The sequence below is a fragment of the Macaca mulatta genome, chromosome 2, assembly GCF_049350105.2.
Source record: "Macaca mulatta isolate MMU2019108-1 chromosome 2, T2T-MMU8v2.0, whole genome shotgun sequence".
Classification (NCBI taxonomy): Eukaryota; Metazoa; Chordata; class Mammalia; order Primates; family Cercopithecidae; genus Macaca; species Macaca mulatta.
In genome coordinates, this window is record NC_133407.1 from 63909316 (window position 1) to 63928347 (window position 19032).

General features: G+C 40.9%; 1 protein-coding gene across 1 annotated transcript in view; it reads left to right on the forward strand.

Annotated features, from left to right (window-relative positions):
• The first annotated feature begins 9980 nt into the window (after positions 1-9980).
• PPM1L (protein phosphatase, Mg2+/Mn2+ dependent 1L) overlaps positions 9981-19032 on the forward strand; it is a 306752-nt gene continuing 297700 nt past the window's right edge. Inside the window, exon 1 of the mRNA XM_015131708.3 lies at positions 9981-11059. Within this exon, the coding sequence (XP_014987194.1) occupies positions 10661-11059 (399 nt within the window). The 5' untranslated portion in view covers positions 9981-10660. The remainder of the gene's footprint in view (positions 11060-19032) is intronic.

A 19032-nucleotide genomic window follows, 5' to 3' on the forward strand; every position in this document is an offset into this window, starting at 1 on the left:
CACACCCTCCTTCACCAGATATCTTCTCTGGCTGCTATAGGTACAGTGGATTATAAGAGGGCAAAACTGACTACAGAGAAATAAATGGGAAGGCTATAGCAGTGTCCTAGGTGGGAAGTGATGGTCAACTGGATGAGAGCTATCACAACAAAGGTAGAAAGCAGTGCACATATTAGTGCTCACATATTGGCTTTATTGGTGGTAAAATCAACAGGGTTTGATGATTTGGTTATGGGAACTGAGGAAGATGGAGAAATGAAGAGTAACTTAGGTTTCTGGCTAGTGCAAATGGACATGGGTGGTACCATTTTCAGAGAGTGAGAGAATACTGGAGGGGGCCACCAGCTTGATTTTGAATGTGTTGACCTTGAAATTACTTTAGCAGAAATGTTAACTATTTGGATGCAGAATAGGAGAGGTCTGACTAAAAAAATGTATTAAGGAGTTAATAAAGATTGTAACTGATGTCTTTCTTGGGCACAGATGGGAAGTTCTAGGGTGACAATAAAGTGGAGAAAAGGGCTTTCAGTGAAATTTGGAGAAAATTCAAAATTTACTAAGACATGTTTTCTTTTTCCTTCTTTTTGTATGTCCTTTTAATATTTTTACTTTAAAATTAAAATTGCTTTTTGTTTTCATAGTTGAGCTAATTTTTCTCAAAAATTTCTGATTTTCTCTTATTTCTATAATGTCACATTCTCCCTACCCCCTGAATATTTTTCTCCTTAAGGCGCTCTAATTCAAATTATGCCATTCAGTTTTTTGGTTATTATAGATAGTTTAGTAAATTATCTTTGGTTCTAAATTATTTGCTTAGGTTTGATTCCATTAATTCAAATAAAACAAATCAGTAAATTAACCTGTAAGGTAAACAAAGAAGAATGTTCTATTGCCCATCCATAGGCTTCTTTACATATTGCATTGCTTCAGAGATTTTGTTCTTCTCTAAATAGAAATTGTGAGAGACATTAAAGCATGATGAGCCGTCACAGTGTCTATCATCAGACTGTATAGATGATAATAACTCAGCATGAACAAATGCATTATCAGGCATAAAGAGAGCAGAAGAAATGAGATGAGAAGACCAAAGGAATAGCTGAAAAAAAAATAAAGACTTTTGTCTACAGGATAATTGCGTTTATTTTATTTTATTTGAAACAGAAGACTTCCTTCATAGCAAAAACTGCTCTGTGGCTAAAAAAAAAATTGGCAAAGAGATGTTTTTCCAGCAAGCCCTTAGCTTGCTGGAAAAACAAAACAAAACAAAACAAAACATATGACTGGAAGGGAGACCTGAATAAAAGGATGAAATCCATAAGGATAAAAGCGATGTTGATAGAAAACAAGTGAAAACTGATTCCATCTTAGAATAATATGCTTTTCTGTTACCTAGAATCTCTTCCCTCCCTCTCTTCCTGCCCCCCCTAGACACACTGAAAACAAAAGTGGAAAGAGAGATGTAGACTAGTTGTAAGAAATACTTTCTTGTAGAAAAAAGGTGTTAAACATTGTATGTATTAGGCTCATAAAGGAAAGTCCCCAATTCCTTTCTCTAGTTATTCTTAAAAGAAAAAGGCAATTTTGTCTTTCCCTAAAATATGGCTGCATTCCAGTAAACCAAAGAGATTGTATAAGATAAAAAACCAACCAAACAAAAATGACTAGTCATTCTTCACTATCAGGTCTCTGATGTTATAAAAAATAGTAATAACAATAAATACTTTCCTTCTCCCTCACTTAACTGAGCATTCTTTTTCTTGACTCTAGTACATCTACTAAAAAAAAAATTACAGAATAGTAATTGATTAATGTCACAGCATAATCTCAGGATGTGAGTGAAATGAAAGTACCATCTGAGAACATTTAGAATGAGGAACTATGTAGGTAAACAGATTAACTAAACCTGTGCTGGTGATGATCCTTGGGATGTTGCAAGAAAGAAACAAACAAGCAGATGCCAAGAACACATGTTACATGAGGGTTTGGTGCAGAAAACAAAAACAGAAACACATTAGGTTCTTGAAGAAGAGTCATTTAATACAGGGAATTAGGCACTCACAATAGCATTATAAGGCTCTAAGCAGTTGAAATCAGGGGCTGTCATTAGGCAATAGCTCAATTTCTACAAAACTGGAGACTAGAAAGGGGAACCTGGCTGGGTGTTGTGGCTCATGCCTGTAATCCCAGCACTTTAGGAGACCAAGGCAAGTGAATCGCTTGAGCCCGGAGTTTGAGATGAGCCTGGGTAGCATCTGTGCCTGGGGAGGTTGAGGCTGCAGTAATCGGGTCACTGCACTCTAGCTTGGGTGACAGAATGAGATGCCATTCAAAAGATTAATAAATAAAAAAATAAAAAATAAATAAATAAAAGGAAAGAGAACCTGATTTGGCCAAACACTCAGTTTACCGGAGCTTGGCCAGCAGCCAACTGAGCTGTAGGAAAAATAGTTTCTGTCTTTTCTCTGCATTCCAAATCTCACACAGGGTCATCTCATCAGCAAAACCTAAACAGTAAAAATTCCAGCTGGAAGGGATTCTGGAAAATGTAGTTTTTGTTCTTTCATTTTCGTGACTGGAAGGGAGTGAATTTAGATGGAGGTACAAATGGATGTTGAGATTCAATTGACAATATCTAGAACACAGATATTCCTCCAGCAGAAGAGTGTTGCCAGTCTGTTGCTAAACATGGGCACTATTAAAATTAAATTATGTAAATTTGTAATTAAGTAAACTATATTAAAACAAAGGTAGTAAATATTCATCACCTCTTATTTTACTACATTTTGATACTACTTATGCTCTTGATGTTATTTACATCTATCATGTCCATTTGATGGAAATACACTGTATAATAGTGGGTTACTGAGCAATTATTTCCAGCTTCATGGTCAGTGGTAAAGTTCAAAATCAGCCATGGTGAGAGGATTTACACCATGGAAATTGGCGCAACAGAGCTGAGTCTTTACCTCCTCTTCCCAGAGGGCAGGTGGTTAAACATTTACTTGCACAACACCGGCTAAATGTATTAGAAGAGTTGTATAAGAAGAAGAAAAATAAGGTAATCAAGAAGTTGTTTTCAGATAGCTAGGAATAGGAGGGTCACAATGGGAATAATGGTTCATGATCAAGAAAAAGATTGGGAAATAGAAAGTTACTGGTAATTAGAATTCAGGGCAGTAAGTGTTTGTTATACTTGACCTTGACTAGTGCCTGTCACTTAAAGCCTTAGCAATTACAGTATATTTAGTCTCAGGAGCAGGATTTAGGACATCTGGTCAACATCTGAGAGCTCCAAGGCCACACATGATTGAGTCTTCTCCATATGTAGGATAGGCATAAGGAGTTTGTGGTGATTAAAATCCTTTACTATTATGATATCATTTGGGAACTATTTACTGAAGTATAACAGTTTGGGAGGGAGCCATGTGTGCTTTGAATAGACGGAGAGAGGCCAGAAACCTTTTAAGGAGTTCCTCATTAGCACAGGTATGGCTGGGGAAAATGGATTGAACAGGGACTTTGCAAGCAATGCCCTGGTGAATTTGGGTTATGGCTACAATGTAAGAAGCCATTATAGGCAACTTGGGCTCAGGTAGCAGTGAACGAATGTCGGAAGTTACCAAGGCACCGTAACAGCTAGGAAACAGGAACTCTTTTGAAAGTGCCATGAAGGCTGGGTGCGGTGGCTCACACCTGTAATCCCAGCACTTTGGGAGGCCGAGGCGGGTGGATCACGAAGTCAGGAGATGGAGACCATCCTGGCTAACATGGTGAAACCCCGTCTCTACTAAAAATACAAAAAAATTAGCCGGGCGCGGTGGCGGGCGCCTGTAGTCCCAGCTACTCGGGAGGCTGAGGCAGGAGAATGGCGTGAACCCGGGAGGCGGAGCTTGCAGTGAGCCGAGATCGCGCCACTGCACTCCAGCCTGGGAGACAGAGCGAGACTCCGTCTCTAAAAAAAAAGGAGAAAGTGCCATGGAAATGGGACATATGTCTTAGTTTTACCTCTTTGTAACCTTAGATCACACAATTTTATTTTGGGGCATAACAACCTTTACCTCAAGTATCATGTATAGAAATCAACTCTCAAGTTAAATCCTGTGTGACTAGATTTTCTCTTAGTCCTATCAAGCAAGCATCTTAAGAGGTAAAAAACAGAAAGGTTTTGTGAATACTTTTACATATTAAAACTACTCAGGTTCCCAAATTTAGTGTTTCTAACAGTGCCCCCAACATAAAACAAATGTTTTCAATGGGAACCATTTGGGGAACATAGAAAACTGGAGGGAATACAAATTATTCTCAGGGTGCTCAGAGAAGCCATCAGAAAAATTTGGGTATAAGAATGGGATGTTAACATTAATTTACCTTGATATAATACAAATGGACATCAAGCTTGAATTGATACCAACAATTCTCAAGGGCCCAATTCTCACTGTTCTGTTGGGCTACCAAACAGGGTTAGTTGTGTTCCTGAGGCAATTTTTCTCTTTTTTGAATTGCGCTAAAGAAAAAAAGAAAAGTTCCTACCTCCTATGGAAATAAACAAAATTTTATCTTCCCACTCATGTTATTTCTTGGATTCACTACAAAAGAATTAATTGTTCAGTTATTCACAACGCTTCATATTATAAATTGGCTAGAATATTGATGTGTGTCAATTGGTATACAAAAATTTAGGAAATGCTTTAGATTAATATTAAAATTTAGGAACCTTGTTTGAAGATTATTAGAGAGAAGCCTAGGGGAATCAGATGATGGATTCTTAGAATATATATGGTTTGTGTATACATAGTGCAATGGTATAAAAGTTTTATTCAGAAAAAAACTATCTGTGATATATCTCTGTAATTAATATAAAAACTTGGGTTTCAGAAACATTCTTGTGTTTTTGGAGTTCAGTGAAATAAAATCATATTGCACCCCAACATAATTGGTGTCTGTCACGTGAGTTCTTCGTTTGATAGAACCCCAGAGATATTAACGTAAATCTAAATTGATATACTATTATACTTAAAGTGATGAATTTTTTTCTTAGCTATACTACTAAAACATTCATTTTTCACTTGAAGGTCATTGACATTTTTTATGTAGTTATTTTAAAACGTTTTTATTGATATATGGACATGCATTTGAAACAAGATTTAGTATTAAATTTTGCATCTAGAAAGGTTTTATGAGAATAATTGAAGGCTTAATACGGTTTAATAGACATGACCATGGATAACTCTTTACTAAAGGACCAAATTGAAATCTACTTTAAAACATAATTTATATGGTCCTTTTCATTAAGGAGCTTTGATTACACTGTTGGTTAGACTGTAAAAGGGAACAACATATTTTCAAAAACAATTTGGCCTTAAGTTGTAAAGCCGAACATTTTCATTCTCTATCATTAAGTAATTTCACTTTTGGTATATATAGAGAAACTTTTGCATATGTGCACCAAGACATAATACAAGAGTAATTCAAGAAATTATTGATCCTAATAGTAAAAACTTGGAAATTTGAACATCCATAGAAGATGAATATATAACTTATGGAACAGTCACACAATGGAGTATTACATAGCTGTAAAATGACTGATTCACAGCTATATGTAACAGTTTATAGCTATACGCAACAACATAGGAGGATCTAGAAACATAATAGTGAGAGAAGAAAACAAGTACCAGAGGACTATATACAGTAAGATACCACTTTTCATAAGGCTCAGATCCAAAACAAAACTAAAAAATATACTACTTAGGGATGCAGACATATATGATAAAGTTATTTTTTTAAAAGGGCAAGGCAGGTGGCTGAGGTGGGTGGGTTGTTTGAGCTCAGGAGTTCGAGAACAGCCAGGGCGACATGGCAAAACCCCGTCTCTACAAAAAATACAAAAATTAGCCAGGTGTGGTGGCATTCGCCTATAGTCCCAGATACTTGGGAGACTGAGGTGGGAGGATCTCCTGAGCCAAGATAGTGTCACTGCACTCCAGCCTGGATGACACAGACCCTGTCTCAAAAAAAAAAAAAAAAAAAAAAAAAAAAAAAAAAAAAAAGGGCAAGGGGATAGTAAAACATAAAATTCAGGATAGTAGGCTACCTGTAGAGAGGACAGGCATGGAAGTGGGATAGGGGAAGTTGGTATGAAGATATCGGTAACACTCTAGTTTTTTGGTTGGGTGCTGTGTTTATGCATGGTTGTTGTATTTCATAACAATACTTGAATGCTCTTTTATATGTATCCTTTAAAAGGTTATAATTACTAATAGAATGTCAGTAAGAGAGTCCTACTTAATGCCTACTACATATTTGTATACAGATGGCAGGAAAAATTTAAGAATATAAATCAAAGCGATAATTGAGAAATTTAAAACTGTGCAGAGAATTTCTATGTGTATAAGTTTCATATAAAATTTACTTGAAAGGATTTTAAAAATCATATTTATCACTCAGAGTCTCAGTAGATAAGTCACTTTACATTTTGTTTTTATGAGACAGGGTCTCATTCTGTCACCCAGACTGGAGTGCAGTGGTGCAATCACAGCTCACTGCACTGTCTGCCTCCCGAGTTCAGATGATCTTCCCAGTTCAGCTTCCTGGGTAGCTGGGACCACAGGCACATGCCATTCCTGACTAATTTCTTGTATTTTTAGTAGAGACAGGGTTTCACCTGTTGCTCAGGCTGGTCTCAAACTCCTGGGCTCAAATGATCCGCCCACCTTGGCCTCCCAATATGTTGGGATTACAGGCGTGAGCCACTTTTTATCATGTTCTATGAGGTGGTAAAAAATAAAGTAGATAAGGACATCCTAAAACAACATCATACTAGAAAATAGATTTATTGGTTATCAAACCCCGTTTTAAAGACTTTTTAAACCTAAGAGCTACAATTCTGAAATATTTTTGAGAATACATTATTTTTAAAAGCTATATATTTTTTTATATACTTGCAGGGCTGACATGGGTTAATTGCAAAGTAGAAAACAATAATTGCCTGTAAACAGTTTTATCACTATTGTTATATCCCATGAAAACCTAGGATTGCCATTAATTCTCTGTTTATTACCAGGTCACTTGCAATGGCAAAGTATTTGTATAATGCATATTTTATGGTACCTCTTTCCTCTGTGAAATTTTAACACTATTTTACTTTAGCAACAGATCTCTTAGGTGTTTATTAAAGAAGTACACTTTACTTGCACCCGTTTTCTGCCCCACAGGTATTCTCAATGGGTGAGGTAGTCATGGTGAAGTGCTTATCCCAAAGGCTAAAAACAGAATTGAGGAATAAGAATACATGCATTCTTTTTGAGATTTCTGTAACAGAAATCTAGTGAAATATTAGTGGAGAAGCATAAAAATTAGAGTAATCATCTCAGTATCACTGGGCAATAATGGATGTTAGAGTATTGAACTGGTAATCAAAAGAACTGAGTTTGAATATATAACCTCTTATTTGCTGAACAGTGATATTCACTTAACATCTTTGTGCTTCACTTTCCTCATAAACAGAGATAATAACTTCTATCTTCCTCAGAGGATTGTTAGGAGAATGAAAATAACATTGCCATACATGAAACACCTTTATAATCCTCACGAATATGCAAATGTTAGTTTGCCACTAGAGGAAGGTCTTTTTTCTTTTTGTAATATATTAAAATTAACAGTAAACTATAACAGAGTTTATTTAGGCATTTTTGGAAATTGCCACATAAACCACATGAATTTTTAATAAGAAAATGCCTATAGGGTCTGCATGAAAAAATATTTTACTGATTTTCACAGATGAACACTTAGATGTAAATGTCAAAGCATATTTCCACCAAATCTTCAGGATATTTAGATTTATTAATTAATTCATCAAATCAAGCCTTGCTATGAAACCTCCAGGGAGATCATCAGTATGGTAATCTCTCTTCTTTACTTAGTTATGGGGGAAGAAGTCATGTCTCTCATGAGTGTCTGTTCTGCTCTCATCAATATAGGAACGTAGTGGACAGACTGGATGGACCTTTGGGTTTGGAATTTTACTGCTTGCTACTCCAGGGCCCAGTTTGATTTGTAGTTCTGTAATTTTTATCAGCTTATCTGCAAGTTGCCTTTGCCACAGTGAAACGGATTCATGTACAGAAAGACTGACAATGCACCCAAGAGTGATTTGATAATTTACAGTAAGAAATGTTGTAAACTTATCTTCAAAATAACACTTATGCATTACTTTTCTTTCTAGTTCCTAAAGGTTCTTTAATTCATTATCTCATTTTGGAACCTCTTGACAGAATGACTGAATTTATTTTAAACTGTTTATTTTCTCGATTTATCAGATGAAAATACCTGAAATGTAAAGCAGGACAGGAGACTATATCCCAGTTGTGAAAAATAACATACTGTTAGCAGTTCTTATCTCCTTCCTGTCTTTTGTACGCATGTTTATATTATTGAGATTATATTGTATATGCCATTCAAATGCTTACATTTTCATTTTTTTCTGCCTATGGTGGAAATATATAGCTTTTGTGGAAACTTTAGAAAAGTTATGGAAAATAGACAAAAGTCTAAAGCAGAAAATGAAAGCGGCATATAATGTACTACTGTATGAATGATTAACCACTGGGAACATTTTAGTGTATTTCCTTCCAGGACTTCTTATTTTTTATTTTTAGAAAAGGAATGGGGATCACATCAAGGCAGAAGTGTTTGTTGGGTGACAGACACTGGCTTGGCTGGGATCAAGCAGCCTCTCTGCTCTTCAGCCCAGCGGACTGGAAGAAGCAGATCAGCACTCTTCTTCCTGGACAGGGGTAGTGAAAATGAGTATTTTCCTTCAAAGCTCACTTCTTTCCGTATTTTAAGCGGACGCGGACATTGTTCTTTTCTCGTGCCTTCCCACCTTCAAGACCCACCAACACCTGCCTGCCCACATTTCGAGTTATCCTCCTCGGCTCCTGCAAGCCCGCACTCTTCTCCAGGGCGGCTACTCTCCGCTCATCCAGACTCCCGCCCCCAACTGAGCCTTCTTCCTGCGATGACCGAGGAGGTGGAAGGAGACCACCACTTCCGAGCTTCCAAGGGACCTTCAAACCTGAACCGCAGAGTCAGAGCCCTCGCCCCGTAGAAGAGTCAGGTGCGCCCGGGGGCCCCCATCGGAAGCTTCGTGCCTCCCCGTGGAAAGGTTGCGAGCAGGCAAGGCCTTCGTGGCCGCTGAGTCCCCTGCTCCAGGGGCGGCGGCCGCTCTCAGAAAGAGCGGCCTTTCTCGTCCCTCCCGAGGTTATCGTCAGAGTGCACTTCCTTGGGGAAACAGAGGTCATTCTCTCGAGTCCCCCCTTTCTGCTGTTTTCGGGAGGAAGAAGGTCGCTAGACCCAGGCTAGCTCCCCGACTCTTGAGAGAGCCGGGAAGGCCTCTGTTGCTGAACGCCGAGACCGCGGCCAGCGGCCAGGTCGTCTCCCTATCGCTTTGCAAGCCGGGAGAAGTGCGTCCCTTCTCGCTTGCCTTATGCCTGGCGAAGAGGGGACCGCACTACAGTGCTGCCGCCGAAGGGGGGAACGCTCACGTGCAACTCTCGGCTTCCCAGTGAGCAGCAGTAGCTCCTGGAAAACCAACGCTAAGACTACCAGGGTCAGTATTAGCTTGTCTTAGGAGCCGGCACAGGGGGAAGGAACAACCATTCGCAAGAGCTAGATAGCTGACCTCCCTCTTTTCTCCCCCTTGGCTGGCCTGGACCGCCTGGGGCTGCGAGCACGCACCGGCGGCCGCGGAACTTGCTCAGCCTCTGACAGCTCGGTGGGAACACCTCCGAGTGTTGAGTCCCGACTTAAGGGGCGGGACGGGGCGGGGTGAGCGCGCGCGGGGCGGAGCGCGCGCGAGCCGGGACGCGAGGAGGGAGCGCGCGAGTGAAGCGGCACCGAGCCGAGCCGAGCCGAGCCGAGCCGAGCGGAGCCGAGCCAAGCCGAGCCGAGCGGAGCTGGGAGGTGCCTGGGGAGAGGCAGGCAGAGCCCCGCTGGCCGCCTGCGGCTCAGTACTGATCGTGCCGCGTCGCCGGGCTCTGCGTACCCCTGCCTCTGCCCAGGCATCCGCAAAACTTTTATTCTCTGGGGCCCCAGGGGGTGTGTGAAGGAATTGGAACGTTCGGCCATCTCCGCGCTCCCCTGCGGCGGCGACCGAGGGGACCTGCATCCCTTGTCCGCCGGGCTGTGGAGCCCTGCGCCTCACCTGCTGATCGCTCCCGGGAATCTCGAGGGGCACCCCCGGAGGGACCGCGCGGGCGCTGGCGCCCCTGAACTCTCCCGCTCACCGCGGCAGACCCGCCCGGCGCAACTTTAACTTGATTCCTCTTGCCCAATCGGGGCATCCGCGGCTGCTGCTGAGGCGGCTGCTGCTACCGCTGCCGCCGCTGTCTCACAAAGGGGCTGAGGAGGGGAGGCGGCGCGGGCGGCAGGGACGGGCCTCCGGGCCGCCGAGGCGGGGAGACAAAAGGGAAGCTGCCTGTGCTCGCGCTGCCCGCTCGGAGCCGCCTGCTCGGCTGCCTCCGGCTGGGTTCCGCGAGCCTCGCCCCCACCCTCGGGCACTGCTCCACCTCCCTCCCGGCTGGCTGTCCCCGCAGTGCTCCCGGACCCGGCGAGCCTTCGGGGCGCGCGTCGCTGGTGGTGGTTGAGGCTCTAGCGATAATAAATGATAGAGGATACAATGACTTTGCTGTCTCTGCTGGGTCGCATCATGCGCTACTTCTTGCTGAGACCCGAGACGCTTTTCCTGCTGTGCATCAGCTTGGCTCTGTGGAGTTACTTCTTCCACACTGACGAGGTGAAGACCATCGTGAAGTCCAGCCGGGACGCTGTGAAAATGGTGAAGGGCAAGGTAGCCGAGATCATGCAGAACGATCGACTCGGGGGGCTTGATGTGCTGGAGGCCGAATTTTCCAAGACCTGGGAGTTCAAGAGCCACAACGTGGCGGTGTATTCCATCCAGGGCCGAAGAGACCACATGGAGGACCGCTTCGAAGTTCTCACGGATCTGGCCAACAAGACGCACCCGTCCATCTTCGGGATCTTCGACGGGCACGGGGGAGAGGTAGGAGCTACCCGGGGCTTTGTATTTGTGTCTGTGTATATGTCGTGTGCGTGTGTGCGCGCGCGCGTGTCTGTGTGTGTGTGTGTGTGTGTATAAACAGGACAGCGTGTGCGCAGCGTGAGAGGATCTGGGTGCGAGGGGCGTGGTGATGACACCATGGTACCTGGCTGGACAAATGCGGCTCAAGTTGCCAAAAGCACTGCTCGATCCAGACTTCTTGGGGCTGAGGGTCCACTTTAGGGAAAGGAGAGTCATCCGCAGCATATTTGTTGCTACTTAATACGAGGTTCCCAAGGCTGGAACCCAGCAAACACTGTGCTAGCTTAGCAAGGAGAATTAATGGTATCTCCAGTGAACTTTGGTCCCAGACCCCAGTGCCCTTGTTCTAGGGTTTGAGTTGAACTAGGCACAGAGAAGGAAGACAACATCTTTTATGCTTCATTAGGAAAAGAGACTATACCTGCAGAGCGAGCTCATTGAGGGTGAAGGAAGCTGTGACTCCTTCCCATCGCCTTCACTCTAGGGAGGAATCCGAGGGGCTGCTCTGCGCTTCTTTCCAACTCTATCAACTTTACAAGTGCAATCGGGCCAATTGACAGGAGCGCCTCGCTGGCCGCTTGTTTTTACCAGGATCTCAGAGCAGGACCTAGATGTCTCTGGCCTTTGCAGAGGTGGCTATGCCCGCAAAGGAGGCGGTGCCTTGACCTCACCCTTGCGCCCTGGCGGGCTTGGGGGTGCAGAAGTCGCCCTGCTTCTAGATTCCTTTGTTTGTGGTTCATCTGGAAACAGGAGATAGCTAGAGGCCGGTTCAGTTCCCTCTCCCACATTTCAGCAGCACCCGGGTTGTGCGCTGAGGCCCAGATTTCCTGGAGGTTAGGCAAGGGTTGGCTCTGATCGTTGCGCATTGGCCCAGGCAAAGTGAGAGGCTAATGTGGCTCTAGCGCCATGCTCCAAAGAACACTGGACCAATCACCCCATCTCTCAATTTGGCAGTTTGTAACGGGTTCTTTGCCGCATACTCTTTGTTTTCCCTTTTGGCGGCATACTTTTCTTATTCTTAACCCCTTCCTGTTTTTGATTACACCCTTCCCCTGAACTCCCATACAAGTTTTCCCCCAACTTTCTTCTCTGCCCTCTGATCTCTGGGTAGGCTGTAGGGAACTGCAGGGACTGCCATTCTTTTTCAATCATTTGCTTGTTCTTTGGCCTTTGTTTTGGGTAAACATTGAGAAAGCTTTCAACTGGATATCTCATCTGCATTCCTCACCCACCACTCTGCTAATCTTTTCATGCTACTGTGCCTACCTGCCTTGTGGAACCAACTTTATCAAGAATGACAAACTTAGTAGGAAAACTCATTTGGTAGAACTGAAATCAGTTTTTGCCATTTTCCATCCACCCTAGCTTTTTTTATATTCTGTTTTTTCAGAATGCAAGTTTCTCACTGGTTGTAAATTTGTAACCTCTTGGGTAATGTTGGGATCCCCTCCCCTTGGTCACAGAGTAAGTGAAAGATGTAAAATTAATTGAGGGAAAAGAGGCTGTGTACATGGGCAAAAACATGCCATAATGACAAAGTTGCCAGTATAACGGCTGATTTGTCTTCTTGGCTTGAAGTAGACTATCTGTATTTTCATTTTTTTGTGCCTAAATTCAGTGAGGGTGAAGGAAGCTGTGATTCCTTCCTTTGTAAATCATTTAATAAGCTTATATTTATTATATATTTTTATATTAAAATTGGTGGCTGGTAATAATCTGCTTCTGGTCTTAGAAAGCAGTTTTAATTTTATTAAAGATTTGGTTGTAATAGTAATGTGGTGAAATTTTGAGTTGTGGTTGTCTGGGTGTGATGCATTGGCATAATTTTAGCCTTGGGTTAAAAAAGTGTAAGTGATTGGGTGATTTAAATTTTTTTTCTTTTAAGTTGATACTGTAAAACCTGAAATGTGCAGACCAAAACACTTTTCAGGTTGAAAATTTTCTAGTACTATCTTGTGGTAAAGGTACCCTCCAGAAAAGGGACACGATAAATGCTTTCATTTTACTAAAAGTATTTTACACGTATGTGGCTTGTCATTAAATTTTTTAACAACAAATGAAAAGATGATCATTGTTAGCCAAACCATGAAATACTTTTCTTTGTGCCTTACATTAAAAAGCATACTGTTTGCAAAATAATTGATATTATCAGTACTCTTAAATAGAATACTTGTTCTGTTCACAATCTCTTACCGTATGTAGCCAGTTAGTTCATTTTGGCTTTGTTTTAGGGCAAAATAAGGGGAGTGCTACAACAGGAGTTACTTAGTTGCTATTGGGAGTATAATGGTGATGGATAATATTAGGTAGTTTCTCTCTTGCTTTTTCTTTATGTATAATCATTCAAAATCCTACCATCGAATTCTTGTGTGTTGTTTAGCTCCTTTAACATTCACCAGAGGAGGGTGCCACTGTTTGATTTTAGTATAGATGATGTTAGCTCCTGTCACAAAAGAGGAAGCTTTTTCTGAACTTTCTATTATTTATGTATATTCTGTCTCTAGAATGGTACAGAAGATAAATGAGGAGTTTAATTTTATTTCTAATAACTCACACTAATAAGGTAGGCCATCAAAAACTAGGGCCCATCTATAATTGTAGTGCTCTTTAGATGCAGAGGAGACATTACCTTGTATATCCTTATATATCCATTTCATCTGTGTATATTAATTTCATCCCCCACCTTTTTTTTTTTCTTTTAAGCTGAGATGCTGATAGCTGGAGAAGTTGTGACCTTCCTAAGGCTATGTGGCTAGTTCAAGGCCTTCAGTTTGTTGATCTCCATATGAAACCACTGGACAAATTGGCTTGAATATTTACCTAGATAGATGGTGCCCTGGGGATACAAGGGTGAATGAAATATAACCCCTATCCTCAAAAAGTTTCAGTCAAATGAGAGAGATAGACCTCTATACCAAAAATTATAGTCATGGTACACTTAGAGTGTTATGGTAACACAGAGGAGGGACATTTAAATCAGATTGGGAGGTAGGAAGGCCCAGGAAAAAACACCTTGAAGATATTGTTTACTTTAAGATTAGAAGCATAGGTTTTGACTTGAGATCTGACTTTGAATCTGTGCTCTGCTTTATAGTAGTTGCAACATTGGACAAGTTGCTAAAACAACTTTATCTGGGAGTTTATTATCTAGAAAACAGGGATAATAATGTGTGTAAGGTGTGTCTTCATCAGTTGTATTATACCCTGTCTAGAGAAGTACCTAATGGAGAGAAGGATATGGAAGAGGAAAGGCCAAGAAGACAAGAAGTCTGCAGTGCTGGGGCAGCAATATTCAAGGGAGAGAGACTCTTCCCGTGCGAGCCACAGCTTTGATCACTATGAAGATGTATGTAGTGCAAGGATAATTTATTAGGTATCTCCCAAACTCTCTATATCTCAAGGTTCTAACTTTCAGTGGACTTCTGATTACTAATTCAGGATTTCAGTTATCCAGATATTTGAGAAAACTGTGTCGTGGCTTCAGGTGTAAATTTTCTTACAGTCAAAAGGAATATTCTCTATGATTAATTAGTAAGTTGGTATTCTGATTTGTACTTCAGCCTCTTATAGATTTGGGTTACCATGAGGTAGTTCCTCTTGAGCATATTTAACTGTGGATTCTTTGGCAAAGATATGTCTCTGGACTTTTTATGCTGAGGACCAGACTCTGTAGGGCTGTGTCTTCTTCTAGATGGATGAGATTTTAAAGAGCCTTATCTCAGTGGTCCTACAGGCCAGCTTCCTCCCTTGATTCTAACCATGATACTGTGTGTGGATGGTTCACTGTGTGTGTATGTGTCTAAAGGTATGGCGGTGATTGTTTTCTTATATAACAAGATCAAAACAACAAAAAGGTAAAAAGGAGCTCGTTATGTAAATTGATGTAGAAAGATTATTTTAAGATAAAAATGATTTTTATCTAGGAAAATCATTGTTTTTATGCTTACTTGTAATTTTTATTTACAGGCAAAAGGTGTTTTGTTGTTGTTGTTTTTTATTTTTTTAATACTATCTAGAAGAAGTATCACTAAATCCTTTGGCACCTCTATCAATGTTTATGGGTGAAGCCTAGCTAGAAGAATAGTTGTTATGTGCTCCATATGTTCATGAGCATTACTTTATTAAAGGTCTTATGTATCTTGACAATTGACACACAGCTTGGCCAGTGGTTAAAGCCTAGAGTTCTACATTTTGCATGAGGGAGAAGCCATACTTCAGGCGCTTGCCAGGGACTGCAGTCTTGAGGCTCAGCACTTCTCAGAAGCTCAGAAAATAAACTGCTTATGGAGGGTTGCCTGAAGAATATATATATATAGTCTGATTCTTTGGATCAGTGGTTCTTAACTTTTCTTGAGTCATGCTGCTCTTTGAGAATGTTATGAAACTACAGACATATTCCCCAGAAAAAAGGACATGCATATCAAATTTTCTTTGTAGTTTCAGAGACAAGTGGATACATGAAGCCTCTGGATTTCAGGTTAGTCTAGATAGAATAAAATCTGGTTTTGATACATTTAGATCTGCAAGAAACTGTGTATCTGAACCCCTTGCTTGGCCCTCCTGCTTTCCTCTCCATCATTTGCTTTTATTGAATTGTTTGCTGTCATTTGCCTATGAGGGTTGTTTGGAGGAATAGTCTCCTCAGCTCTGAGAAATCAACTGCAAGAATGTTGTTGAAAAATCATTTGTTATATTATATAGTATCATTTTAATGAGGACTGAGGGAGAAACATTACTCTATTACCTATTTATCTTAAGGAGGCTGAATTGTGTAACTGATTGGGCCATCCTGGGTTTGTTGGCTGCTACAAGTATTAAGAGCCAAACCTCTGACCTACCTCTAGCGAATGTGCAGACTTTTATGGAATACAGTCATCTGGTACGTGAACCTCACTCCTAGGAAAGCTTATCTTTCCTACACTCAATTTTCCTTTATCTCATTTGTATTAGCCTGTTTTCACACTGCTGATAAAGACATACCTGAGGCTGGGCAATTTACAAAAGAAAGAGGTTTAATGGACCTACGATTCCACGTGGCTGGGAAAGCCTCAGAGTCATGGTGGAAGGTGAAAGGCGACGTGTCTCACATAGTGGCAGACAGGAGAAGAAGAGGGCTTGTGGAGGGAAACTTCCCCTTATATAATCATCAGATCTGTGAGACTTATTCACTATCATGAGAACAGTGTGGGAAAGACCTGCCCCCATGTTTCAAATTACCTCTCACCCAGTCCCTCCCACAGCACGTGTGAATTCAAGATGAGATTTGGGTGGGGACACAGCCAAACCATATCACCATTTTTCTCTTCTCTTAGATATGTCATTTTAGCTTGTATTATATGTATTTATGTAAGTTTCATTAGATTCTTCTGAAATAAGATACACATCTGAGTAAATAAATAATGAGTGGCACAGTGAATGATCTGCTTTTCAGACATTATAGCTGCTGTTAGTAAATATTCGACTTTCACATTATGATGTACAAGAGGCCTAGGGATTTTGTGTGGCTAAGTGCCTTATGGTTTAAGAGAAGATTCTGATTATTTTGGTTTAATGTGGCACATTAAAGTTTCTGCAAAAAAAATTTTTTTTTCAATGAAACTCTCTTTCCTATGCCTGTACTTGAAGACCTTTTTGTACGGGAATGTAGGAACCTGAGTGCTGACCTTGCTGCATCTTCTGAACAGGTTGTTAAGAAATTCGGTTCAATTAAGCCAACATTTTCTGTATAGTCTGGCACCTGTGAAAAGCAGTGTTATGCTCTGTGTGATGTCTAAAAATGACTTGGTGCATTCTGTACCCTCAGGGAGCATTCTGTCTACTTGGAGAGATGAGCATTTTTAAAAAAATAGCAGAGTTACAAGATGCCTGCCACCTACAAGTGTGCAATGGCCTGACTGAAGGAGCTTGGAGAATTTTGGATAATTTTGAAGAGGAACTGACATTTAGTTGTGTCCTAGCATTTCTGTAGACAGCGATTGGGTGGAGGAAGGAGGGGAAGATGACATTAGAGGTTGAGGGAAAAATATGGAAATGGTACAGAGGAAATAAAATGCAGGTACCATTGGAAGAAGGCAGGTAGTCTTATTTGTCAGGAGTAGGCTTTCCCCAACGGTAATCATTCTAGAAGCTCATTCATTATTTTTTTCCATATTCAAGTACGCTTTGTGTTTTGATATACTTAACATTATTTTTAAATTAACTGTTTTTTAATGTTAAGTATATTTATTTGAAAAAGAAACTTTATATCAGCACCGGGAGTGGAAAATGAAATTCTTGGCCTTTAACCTGCTGAGATACTGTCTCCATCTTGATGGAGGAGAATGATTCTAAAAAGATTTATCTCCTAGTCTCTGGTTGTCTCTAGAGTTCCTCTATCCTCCTCTCCTTGCTTTTTTATGAGGAGAAAAGGTGGCTTTTAAAATTTAATTGCCAGCCATAATTTGAAGCAAGGCAGCCTGCTTGCTCCCTTTGCAGGTGGAGAGCACTTTACAGTGATGCTACTTCGTGAGCAGCTCTGGTTTGGAGGATCCCTTTCCACTGTGACTCATGTGACAGAAGATTTTATTTGTATCATGCCTCCATGGGAAACACAGAGTTACGGGCAATGTTTCAGCATAAATTCCATCCTCATTTTTAATACAGGTAAATGGGAAGAGATTATAGGAATAAAACTGATGTTTTTCTAGGTAGTTTAAAAAAATAAATAATTCACAACTAAGGTACTTGAACCATTATGGATAACAAATTGCTTGTGACATAACTTATAATGACAAAAATATACCAGTATGCTAGGTCCCCCTGTTGAAGAGCCATGGCCTGGGGTTTGGGATACACACAGGTGAGGAGAGTGGGAGATGCTGCTGGAACTACTGTTAGCACTATTATTGAAGCCGTGCCGAGGAGCCTGGGCCATATTCTGTATATATTGGAGAGCTACTGTATAGGAATGGCACAAAGTCCATGCTTTAGTAATCCTGCTCCTCTAAACTATATGGAGGATTGATGTGAACTAACAAGAAAGAAGTATGAGGGGAGAGGGTCAATTGGGAAGCTTGAGACAGAGCTGTGAAGATGAAACCCCAGGAGTGTGGGCCATTGTTGAAAGAGAGGGAGAGGATGTGATGGGAGTGGATAACTCTTGAGGTGGTAAGACTGATGTCAGGGTTTCCATAACTTTTGTTACCATTTTAGTAATTCTACTTAATGAATGTTAAAATAAATCTACAGCAAGTCAAATATATTTTAAAGTAAACTAATTTTAAAATTATAAAAATAATATGACTCCATGATAGATCCAGAAAACAAGAAATATTCCTTCAAATCTTATTACCCTGTCACTTCTACTGTTACATTTTTGGTGTATTGCTTGCTGGTCTTTTTGTTTGTTTGTTTGTTTCTTTTTTGGCGGGTGGGTGGACAGGATCTGGCTTTGTTGCTGAGGCTGGATTGCAGTAGCACGATCATAGCTTACTATAGCCACAAACTCCTGGACTCACATGATCCTCTTGCCTCAGCCTCCTGAATAGCTGGGACTATAGGCATGTGCCACTGTGCCCAGCTTCACCTTTTTAAAAACGGTATGCATTTTAAATATAATTTTACATAATTATAAAAATATACATATGTAGATTTAAATCTTGTTGTTTTTCTTTGTATAATTCTATAAACATACTGTCATTTTGCCCTATAATGCTTTATATTTGATTTGTTTTTTTATTTATTTTAATTCTGTCTCTCTCTTTTTTTTTTTTTTTTTTTTTTTTAAGACGGTGTCTCGTTCTGTCCCAGACTGGAGTGCAATGGCGCGATCTAGGCTCACTGTAACCTCTGTCTCCTGGGTTCAAGTGATTCTCCTGTCTCAGCCTCCCAAGTAGCTGGGATTGCAGGCACCCGCCACCATGCCCAGCTAATTTTTGTATTTTTTAATAGAGACA